Here is an 11,080-nt window from a genome sequence, read left to right as displayed (position 1 = left end):
CAACTCAAAAAAAAAAAAAAAAAAAAGAAAAAATGGTTAACAAGGAGATAGCTCGAAATAATGACAAGCCTTGTCATGTCTTAGTTTTCATAAGTAATCTAGATATAATTGTTAAAAATAAAGTGAATGTGACATAAACATTTCTAAATGAATTCTTTATAGAATTCTTTGTTTCTTAAATTTTGTAGAAAGACTCAATCTATTTGGGTCTATGAATACATATTTTTTTTTTGAGTCAGGGTCTCCCTCTGTTGCTCAGGTTGGAGTGCAGTGGCATGAACATGGCTCACTGCAGCCTTGACCTCCTGGGCTCAGGCGACCCTCCTGCCTCAGCCTCCTGAGTAGCTAGGACTACCTAGCTGATTTCTTGAATTTTTGTGGAGACGAGGCTTCACTATGTTGCCCAGGCTGGAGGATGGTCTTGATACAAGTGACAAGTCCTGCAGGTTCAGAGTGAGCAGAGGCGAGGCAGAAAAAGAAAGGGGTAGAGTGTTTTCTTTTAACTGTATAGCTGCAGCTTCTTTTTTTTTTGAGTTGGAGTCTCACTCTGTCGCCCAGGCTGGAGGGCAGTGACACGCTCCCTAGCTGGGTCTCGAACCCACGGGCTCAAGCAATCCACTCACCTCAGCCTCCCAAAGCACGGGATTACAGGCTGAGCCACCGAGCCCAGCTGGCTGCAGCTTCTTAATCTGGTACTAAGAAAAACAAATGTGGGAGTTGGAATGACACTTATGAAGGCCAGTCATTTAAATATATATTTTTATTTTTTGAGTTGGAGTCTCACTCTGTCGCCCAGGCTGGAGTGCAGCGGCACACTCATGGCCACTGCAGCCTCCACCTGCTGGGCTCTGGCGAACCTTCCACATCAGCCTTCCAAATAGCTGGAACTACAGGCACTCACCACCACATCCAGCTATTTATTTATTTATTTATTGTAGAGATGAGGTCTTGTCAAGTTGCCCAGGCTGGCCTCGAACTCATGGGCTCAGGCAATCTTCTCACCTCGGCCTCCCAAAGTGCTGGGATTATGGGCGCGAGGCACCTCGTCCAGGCTTATTTTTTATTTTTTTATTTTTTAGTCAGAGTCTCACTCTGTCACCCAGGCTGGAGGGCAGTGGCACGCTCACGGCCACCACAGCCTCGACCGGCTGGGCTCAGGCGATCCTTCCGCCTCAGCCTTCCGAACAGCTGGAACCACAGGCGTGAGCCATCACGCCCAGCCTGAGAACTTTCACAGGCAGGTGGGAGTCGGTTTCTGCTGCGGTTGCTAAACTGGGACTTCTGTTATTGCCTCTACCTCCACCCCCCCAGGGAAGGCAGCATGTTGGAAAACAAGAAAATACAAACAAAAGCGGGGCCAAGAGATGGTGAGAGCCCATGTTCTGATGATATTAGTGGAGCTCAAGTCGCCCCTAGGCTTTGGGGTCCCTAATAGGAACAACACACTCCACCCTGTTCTTGTGCTTGTGCCAGTTTGAGCTAGAATTCTGGCACTTGTGGTGAGGATGTCCTAACCCTTCAGGGCAGACCTGCAAGATAGAGAAAGCCTCCTCTCTCTGGGCATGGTGGTTCACACCTGTAATCCCAGAACTTTGGGAGGCCAAGGCTGGAGGATGGCTTGACCCAGGAGTTTGAGCAACATAGACCCCTGTCAAAAAAGAATTGTACTTTATTTATTTTATTTATTTATTTATTTTTTGAGCTGGAGTCTCACTCTGTCGCCCAGACTGGAGTGCAGTGGCCGCTCCCGGCCACCGCAGCCTCGACCTGCTGGGCTCTGGCAATCCTTCTACCTCCACCTTCCGAGTAGCCGGAATTATAGGCATGTGCTACCACGCCTGGCTGATTTTTTTATTGTAGAGATGAGGTCTCGCTACCCAGGCAGGTCTCAAACCCGTGGGCTCAGGCAATCCACTCACTTCAGCCTCCCAAAGGCGCGGGATTACAGGCTGAGCCACCGAGCCTGGCTATTTTTTTTTGAGTTGGAGTCTCACTCTGTCGCCCAGGCTGGAGTGCAGAGTGGCACGCTCCCGACACTGCAGCCTCAACCTGCTGGGCTCCGGCGATCCTTCTGCCTCCGCCTTCCAAGTAGCTGGAACTACAGGTGCGCGCTACCATGCCCGGCTGATTTTTTTGATTTATTGTAGAGATGAGGTCTCACCAAGTTATCCAGGCTGGTCTTGAACCCCTGGACTCAGGCAATCCTCTCGCCTCGGCATCCCAAAGTGCTGGGATAACAGGCTTGAGCCACTGCACCCGGCCTAAAAAATAATTTTAAAAAATAGTCGGACATAGTGGTTGCGTGCCTGTAGTCCCAGCTACTTGGGAGGCTGAGGAGTAAGGATCGCTTGAGCCCAAGAGGTTGAAGCTGTGGTGAGCAATCATCATGCCACTACACACCAGCCTGGGTGACAGAGTGAGACCCTAGCTCAAAAAACAAAAAAAGAAAGAAAGAAAAGCAAGCTTCCCCTCCATTCTGGAAAGGCAGGCAAGGCTATGCCACACCCCATAGCTTTCTAGCCTGTGCTGGCCGAGTGGGGGGAACAAAGCTAGCCTGCTGTGCTCATCTCTGTTCTCTGTGAGCAGGCAACCCCCAGGGAGGGCTCCATGAGGAGGCAGGGGCTGTCACTGTGACTCCCTCCATGTTCCGGGTGTGCAGCTCGCTGCCTGGGCAGATTTGGACCTTTGGTGTTTGCAGAATGAATGGTGTGAACCAATGGAGCTAGGCGGGCCAGTCACCGTGGTTGTTCAGTGAGGCTGTTTCCCCTGGGAGACACTATCTTGTGCTTACTAGGGGCTTTTCTATAGGGCGGGGATCAAGCCAGCTTTTCCTTGCTAGCGTCATTGTGAGGACTCTGGGTAACCTGCATGTGACTGAAGGCTTTGGGTGACCCTGAGCAGCCATGGAAGTTGACGGATGGTAGGGAACGGGAGGTGGGCTGGCAGGGATGCACAGGAAGCCACTGTGCCTGTCCAGTTTTGCTGGGAACCTAAGATGGCTCTGGAAAGGCAACTACTGTACAAAGGCACACACGGATAAAGTGCCTGGCGCAGTCAGGGCTGGGAGCTGACGCCCGTGACCGCCGTGTTCAGGCCAAGCGAGCTGGACCCTGCTCCCGTCCCTTGCTTGATCTCCGCTGTGCTGGCATGGCAGTCCCTTCCTCCCCGGCAGGCCTCTCTTCCTGCGTACCCCATGCCTCCTGCCTGCTCCTTGCTTTCGTTCCTTAAGGATTTGTTTGCACTCTGCACTCCCCCGGGACGGCAGCGCTGAACTCCTGGGCGCCAAAGACCCAGTAAGTCCGTCACCAGAGTGGGACGAAGTCCCTTGCCCTCGACTTGGCCACCTGGCGGATGCCTCAATTCCTCCCATGTAGAAAGTCTAAACCGCCTTCTCTTCTTTTTCTGAACCCGGAATGCGTACCTCTGGGCCCGACACGCTAGCACAACTCCTAGCTTCTCGCCGGTTCTCACTCCATGAAGGAGACGAAACTGCAACCTGTGTGATGCCACACTGCCATGTGAGTCGGGCACATCTCAGCCACAGCGGCAGGAGCCCTGGAGACAAACACCGTCTGCCAAGGCTGTGCAGACAGCTTGGCTGAGCCTCTGGGACCCGTTCCCCACCCCAGAGGACACCACCACCCCCTGACTCTCCACTGATGACGACAGCTGAATGCACTTTATTCTGTTGGGGGCCATCTGTTTATTAAGGGGTCATCTAGAAGGTGGATCCTCTGCCAAGCCACAAGAGCCACCACGTGCCCCTTAGAGATGCGATCGGGCTCTGGCCAGTTTACCACCCCAGGCCTGCGTGCTCCACAGGGGGCCCTTCCTGCTGGGAGCAGGAAGGAGGCAGTCAGGCTCTTGGAAGTGGCCACTAAGTCCGGCTCTCTGGAAGGGATCACACTGGAAAAAGGCTGAGCTGCGGCACAGTGAGTGGCCCTGGAAGGGAGAGGTTCTGGAAGATGCCTCGACCTGCCGGGGTGGCGGCCAGATACGTACAGGGGAGGGGGAGTACCCAGGGCCCTTCCAGCCGGGGCACAAGGGAGTTAGGAAGGAGACAGCGTGAGAAACGGAGGAGGAAGGGCTGGGTGGGCGCTGGCTGGGGAGCGACCTGGGGACGATCAGGAGACAGGTACCTGGGCTCCCACGACAGAGCGCGCCAGGGCCGGGCCCTGCAATCCCCCCACCTTGAGGCCGCACGACGGTCACCCTCGGAGCCCCGGTGAGTTGGGGCCAGGGCGCACCCCCTCCCCGGGCATGGGGTGTGGGGCTCAGCCTGGCTGGCGGTGTGCCCGCTTCCCTCGGCCTGGGCCTCGCTGGGCCTGGTCCGGGCTGTGCTAGCTGGCGGGGCCCCTCCGGGGGATGCAGCCCGCCATCTCCAGCGCCTCGGGCCAGCCTTCGTACTTGTTGGTGTGTTTGCTGTTCTTCACGTGCTGTGGGCAGGGAGTGGGAGGTCACGGCTGCGGCCCTCAGGGTGGCCTGTGGGCTGGGCACACACCAAGAAGGCAGGCCGTGCGAGGGGCAGCGTGCCTCCCCCCCTCGGCCAGCAGAGAGCTACAGCCAGAGCAAGGCTGGCGGGGGGGTTCTGGGGGTAGATCTGAGCTAGTCTTTCACTGGCCGGAGCCTTCCAGAAACCACTGGAGCAGGCTGTGTGTGGCTGATCCTTGGCCCCCACCGGGCCAGGAGCCTCCCCAACACGAGGACGGTGCCGGGGCTCCCCTCTCGCTCATACCCTAGCTCAGAGCCCGCTGTGTGTCCAAGAGGGCAGCCAGGGCTGGCAGGATAAGGGCGTGCAGCGCCAGTCAGGGACAGTGGCTTGCAGGAGGACCAGCACAGGATGGGCGTCTCGAACATGTAGGGGGAAGGTACTTTTGTCAGCTCTGAGTCTTGCCAATGTTAAAACTTTGCCACTTAAAGACCCTCACGACTGGGCGTGGTGGCTCATCCTGCAATACCAACTGTCTGGGAGGCCTAACCGGGAGACCTGCTTGAGCCCAGCCTGGGCAACATAGTGAGGCCTCATCTCTCCAAAAAATTAAAAAACTAGCCAGCTGTGGCGGTGCATGCCTGTAGTCCCTGCTACTCAGGAGGCTGAGGTGAAGGATCGCAGCCTGGGTGACAGAGCAACACCCGCCTCAAAAAAGGCCTTCGAGGGTGACACACAGACAGACAGGGAAGGTCAAAGTTGCTGCCCTTCTTTGCACAGAGCGGCAAGGGGGTCAGGGCCACCCAGCACAGGGCGATGGGATGGGACATGCCTGTGAGCCCAGGGCCCTGAGGGATGTGGCGGGAGGGCGGGCTCTCCGCTGTACCTGCTCAAAGGGGCTCTTGTTGTGCACACCCTTGGCCCCCACGAACACCCAGCTGTCCCGGAAGGCCAGCTCCTTGGCATTCCTGCTGCCCAGCTCGCCGAAAAGTCTCCTGGTCTCTTCGTTCATCCTGCGGCACAGAAGGAAGCGGTGGAGCCGCCGCTGTGGGGGACAAGGCGGAGGCCAGCCCAGCAAGCGCTTACTTGGTGGCTGGGTCATCGTAGGAGGCCACGAACACCAGCGTGCCTTCGTGCAGCGGACGGATGAACTTCAACAGGTCGTTGACATCTGGGGGCGGGTCCCGTGAGCGGGGTGCCCCAGGCACCACCGGGCGCCCCCCTCGCCAGCCCGTTCTCCGTGAGGGAGGCACCCCGCCAGGGCTCGCCGCAGGTGCAGGCCAAGCTGCCGCGAGGAGTGGAGCTGTCCGCAAGGCCTCGAGCCAAAGCTGGCGGTCTCGCCCCTCCCCTGCCTTTTCCCAACCCAGCGCAGTGCTGGGAAGCCCGCACGCTGGGACACGGCGCCCAGTCTCCGCCGCGGTCAGAAGGCCAGGGACAGACAGCAGCTGCCACTCACCTCCGGCCCACATGTCAAAGGTCCGGGCCTCGATGAGCTCCCCGCTGACCCCTGCACGAGAGAGAGGAAGGGGCCCTGCTGGGGCAGCTGCCGGGCCACTCCACCCTCCCACCTCAGCACTTCAGGCCAGGCTCTGGAGACAGCGGGCAGGTGGCAACTAGGCGCTGCGCGTATGGAAGCGTCTCTGGCGTCTCCCCAGCAGTCACGCCTTGTTCCGACAGCTGCATCCCGCCCGGAGCCACAGAGCCTCTTTCTGGCACCAGAGGCTCTCCAGGGGCTCCCCGCGAAGTGCCCTCACCTTCCCAGAGCCTTCTAGTCCTTTCCTGCTATCACGCTCCGTTCACGAGGTCGCTGCCTCTGTGAGTTCCCGAAGGGGAGGCTGGGAGGGAAGGAGGCGGGCGGAGGTGCCGCGCCTGCCTCCCTGGGACTCACCATTCACCAGGGCGATGTTCAGCCCGCGGCCCACGTTGTCTTTGACGCTGCTCATGAGCCTAGCGGGGGAAGGGTGATCTCGCACAGACCCACCTCAGACCGACTCAGACTCCCCACGCCCCACCCACTCGCCCCCCGGAGCTCACATCTTGTCCTCGAGGCAGATCTTGGGCCCGATGACGTTGGCAGCCCCGCTGACCATGCGGAAGGCCAGGTGCTCGTCGGGACATGGCTGGGGCAGGCCACACTTGTACTTCCTGGCCCGTGGCTCTGGGCGGAGACAGCAGGTGTGACCCCGGGCCTGGCCCGGGGGCCACCTGAGATCTGAGAGGGGGAGGTCAGGACCAGCCCGCAGTGTTGGACAGGTGACCACAGAGCAGGGAATCAGGAGGGGTCCCTGGTAAGGTGACAGGGACCAGGGAGAAGGCTTTTTACTACTAGCGGGAGAAAGCAAAGGCAGGGTGGAGGGAGTCAGGCTGGGGCCCTGACTGCATGGACAAAGTACACTGCCAGGCCGAGGTGGAGGAGATGTGGCAGGTACAGAGGGGAGGGGATACTGCCAGTCTCCCGACTTCCACAGGGGCTGGCGGGGGCAAGGAGGAGGATGGCCTCGGTTGCGGGTTGAATTATGTCCCCAAGAGATGTGTCGATGCTCTAACCCCGAGTACCTCAGAACGAGACATGTGGAAATAGGGCCTCAGCACACAAAGTAATTAAGATGCGGCCACAGTGGAGTAGGTCGGGCCCTTAATGCAACAAGACTGATGTCCTCATGAGAAGAGACGAAGACACACGGGGAAGACAGCCGTGGGACAATGGGGGCAGAGGTAGGAGTGATGCATTACACAAGAGAGCAACAAAGTTCTTGAGGGTTTTATACCAGCAGAAACAATACCAACCTGAACGGAAAGGGGCAGAGATGGGACAAAAGGAAGGAAGGGTGACTCTGAGGGCAAAGCCATGGATGCAGCCGGGCTCGGTGGCTCAGCCTGTAATCCCGCGCCTTGGGAGGCTGAGGTGAGTGGATTGCCTGAGCCTGCGGGTTCGAGACCCACCTGGGCAACTTGGCGAGACCTCATCTCTACAATAAATCAAAAATTAGCCGGGCATGGTAGCGCGCGCCTGTAGTTCCGGCTACTTGGAAGGACGAGGCGGAAGGATCGCCGGAGCCCAGCAGGTCGAGGCTGCGGTGGCCGGGAACGGCCACTGCACTCCAGTCTGGGCGACAGAGTGAGACTCCAACTCAAAAAAAAAAAAAAAAGCCATGGATGCAGGGGCCAGAGAGCGCGCAGGCCCAGAGGACAGAGCGTCAGGCCACAGACCATTCTTCTCAGGCCTCAAAACCTAATGAAACTTGGCCAAGCACAGTGTCATGCCTATAATCCTAGCACTTTGGGAGGCTGAGGTGGGAGGATTGCGTGAACCTAGGACTTTGAGACCAGCCTAGGCAGCATAGTGAGACCTTGTCCCCCCACCCAAAATTAAAAATTAGCCAGGCATGGGGGCATGTGCGTGTAGTCAGGATGCTGAGGTGGGAGGATTGCCTAAGCCCAGGAGGTTAAGCCCACAGTGAACCATGATCACGCCACTGCACTCCAGCCTAGGCAACAGAGTGAGACCCTGATACAAAACAAACAAAATGAATGGAATTTGCCTTGCTGTGTTTGGACTTGCTTGGGACTGGTGACCTTTTTTCTTTCCATATTGTACCTTCTGTCCTGTCCTGTGCCGTCACTGTATTCCGGCAGCAGGAGACTTGTTCCAGTGGACAGTGATGGCTGGTTTGGAAAGGAATGAATGGAGAACAGAAACCCTGGAGGACAGGGGCAGGCAAGGGCGTGACAAAGGCAGTATGAGGGCAGGCACAGGACGGGAGCCTTACCTGCGGTCGCCGAGCTCTCCGGGCCTGTGGATACAGAAAGTGGTTTCTGTTAGCGCGGAGGTCTCCAAGACTGTGCGGGGCAGCCTGGCCCTCCCCGATCAAGTCAAGGTGGGAGTAGTCATGCTTGGGGACCAGGAGCTAAGCCAGGCTGACCTTGGCATGCTCCCTGCTCAAGTCTAAGGCATGCTCCGATGCAAAACTCCCTGCTCCAGGAAAAGGGTAGTCTTGAATTGTAAACAGTACTTAGGTGAAGCTGGGTGCAGTGGCTCATGCCTGTAATCCTAGCACTTTGGGAGGACGGCCTGAGTCCATGGGTTCGAGACCAGCCTGAGCAACATGGCGAGACCTTGTGTCTACAATAAATCGAAAAATTGGCCAGGTGTAATGGTACACGCCCGTCGTTCCAGCTACTTAGAAGGCTGAGGTGGAAGGATCGCCCAGCCCAATAGGTCGAGGCTGTGGTGGCTGTGAGGATGCCACTGCACTCCAGCCTGGGCTGACTAAAATTAAAAAAAAACCACTTAGGTGAAAGGTCACTGGTAACAAGGTGTAGAGTCCCCCCAATCTCAGAGTCACGTGGAAAGCCTACAGGGAGCAACCAGGACACCCTTTCCAATGTCCATGGAAGCTTACCTGCCCCCCCCCCTCCCGCCTTGACTCCAAGCGGGCCAATGATAAGGTACTGGCTTCCCAGCTGGAGCAATGGGGTGGTGGGGGAAGGCTGCGTTTGATGCCAGGAAGCAGACTGGGGACGGCCAGAGGTGGCCTGGCGGGGAGGAGATAGAAAACCCAAGCCACCCCACCCCCTCCCCAAGCCTCAGCCACAGGCCCGTGTGGCCACCCCGTGGACATGCCCGGCAGTGGACAAGGAAGGACCCCACACTCACTGGCGAAGAGCTGCTGGATGCGAGGAAAGCCACTGCCAGGCCCACCCAGGAGGATGCTGACTGCGATCCATGTGAGGCCCACAGTGACCACCAGGGCCGCGATGCGGAGGGGTCCTGGGGGCAGGACAGACACAGGGTAAGCCCACCCCAGAGGCTGGAGGCCTCCGGAAGGACCCTGTGGCCTCTGGTGACTGGATCTCCCCTTCGTCTTGGGAAGAAGTGGCCAGAGGCCAGGAAGTGGGGACCTGTCGCCTTCCTTCAGGTCTGAGAGGGAGACTCGAACCCCCTGGCAAGTGGATGGAGGAAACCAAGTTCTAACCCCAAGGCTTTCAGAACTCACTGCTCCAGAGGGGCTCCAGCCCTCCTCTGGAAACTCCCTCACCTTCCTGCCTCTGAGACTACCTATTTATGTGTGTTCCACCCATCTGCCCTTCCCTCCCTCCCGTTCTGCTGGAGAATGCCCCTCCTTTTCTAAGATGAGTCCCTTCACCTGCGGTGAGCTGGATCCCAAGCTCTCCTCCCTTCTCAGATTTCTTGTAACAGTGATCATTCTATGTCACTCTTTCCCCTGTATCTTCAGTCTCCCCTGAGTGAAGAAAGCAAAGCAGCAGCAGCTCTCCTTCAAAACATCCCCAGCCTGCTCTTCTCTGTCCACACTCTCAAAGTCATTCGCGCTCTCTTTCCATAATCTCACCTCCCATTATTTCCCCAAACTACTCCAGTCTGGCTTTGCCCCCACTACCCCGCCCAGACAGCTTGTTGCCAAGGCCGCCCATGGCCTTCATGGTGCCGTCGCCCCAGTCACTTGTGAGTTTGGATCTTCCTTGACCTCTTAGTGGGTAGCCCATGTTCCCCCTGGGGTGGAACATTTCTCCGCTGGTTTCCAGGACAGCGTGCTCTCCTGACCCAAACTCTCCAAACACTCCTCATTCTCCTGGGTTAAGTTGTATTCCCCTCCCCTCCCCTCCCCTTAAAAGCTGGACTTACCCAGGCTGGCCCTTGGTGTCCACCTATACTCTCTTTAGATGCTATCACGTACTCATGGGGCTTGAACTTCCACCTAGTATCAATGACTTCCTGCTTCCTAGTTCCAGCTCCGTTATCTTGGGGGCCAACACCCTCCCAGCCAGTTCCTCACCAGCCAGTTCCTCGCTCAGCAGGGCTCAACCTCAATTTCTGAGTTCTACTCTCCACCCCATCCCCGACCTTTCTCTCCCCAGGGATCTGCGTCTCAGTTGTCCAGGTGACAGCAGGGCTGTCACGGGGATCATGTCCAACCCCGCAGCCTCTTTTGTGGGTTTCACTCTATGACCACGCCTCTCCACCTCCACTCTCCGCCCCCTCTCTCACCACTCATTTTCCAAAAGGCTGTGCCCAGAGATATTGCCCATACGCATCCTCATCTCATCGCTCAGGGGCTGAAGTCCTCAGAGGTGAGAGCGTTTGCTCAAGGTCACAGAATGAGTGTTTGTGCACGGTCCTCCATCTCCAAAACCAAACCGAGAGGTCCACCCGGGCCCCACCACACACGGATGACGGGAGACCTGGGCCACCCGCGCCTCCAGCCCGTTCCCTTTTTCAAGTCCCTCCGGTTCGCCGTGGAAGCCACCCACCTGCCAACCTCATGTCCACTTCTCCCGCTGGGTGGGGACCGCCGGCAGGTGCAGTGTTTGGGAAGCGTGCGCTCTGGGGGAACAAAGCGGAAGAGCAGGTTCGGGCCCCGGCCGGGGGCGGGCGCGCTCGGTGCTGTGACTTGAGAGTCCGACCGCCCGGCCAGGCCGGGCTCCTCGGGAACGCGGAGCCACCTTGCCTGGCCAGGAGGGGCTCGGGGACCCGTGGGCTCGCGGTCCCGTCCACAGGAGCCTCCGGGGCCGGGACTTGGAAGTGGCTCTCGCGGACTCGGGCCCCTCCCTCGGGAGGCCCCGGGCTCGGGCCGCTTCTCCGGGCCGGAGGCTGGCGACGCGGGCTGGGCCGGCCAGCGGTGGCCTGGCCGC

General features: G+C 58.2%; 1 protein-coding gene across 3 annotated transcripts; it reads right to left on the bottom strand.

The window, feature by feature from the left end:
* Positions 1-3,679: 3,679 nt before the first annotated feature.
* FAM3A (family with sequence similarity 3 member A) lies at positions 3,680-10,804 on the bottom strand. Of its 3 annotated transcripts, XM_008072316.2 has the most exons (9): positions 10,700-10,804; positions 9,087-9,200; positions 8,200-8,223; positions 6,464-6,587; positions 6,318-6,376; positions 5,886-5,936; positions 5,516-5,600; positions 5,316-5,442; positions 3,680-4,436 (listed from the first exon to the last, which is right to left on the bottom strand). In XM_008072316.2, exons 1-9 carry the CDS (start codon positions 10,710-10,712, stop codon positions 4,341-4,343), a joined length of 693 nt encoding a protein of 230 aa, XP_008070507.1. In that variant the 5' UTR covers positions 10,713-10,804; the 3' UTR covers positions 3,680-4,340. The 3 variants fall into 3 exon arrangements, with proteins under 3 accessions (XP_008070507.1, XP_008070571.1, XP_008070633.1); XM_008072380.1 differs by lacking the exon at positions 5,886-5,936 and having other exon boundaries at positions 10,700-10,757; XM_008072442.1 differs by lacking the exon at positions 9,087-9,200 and having other exon boundaries at positions 10,700-10,712.
* Positions 10,805-11,080: the final 276 nt, after the last annotated feature.

Source organism: Carlito syrichta, unplaced genomic scaffold (genome assembly GCF_000164805.1).
Source record: "Carlito syrichta isolate Samal-C Ts95f unplaced genomic scaffold, Tarsius_syrichta-2.0.1 Scaffold34193, whole genome shotgun sequence".
In the NCBI taxonomy this organism is placed as follows: domain Eukaryota; kingdom Metazoa; phylum Chordata; class Mammalia; order Primates; family Tarsiidae; genus Carlito; species Carlito syrichta.
Note: the sequence above shows the minus strand (reverse complement) of the source record. Positions and strands in the feature narration are given on the sequence as shown.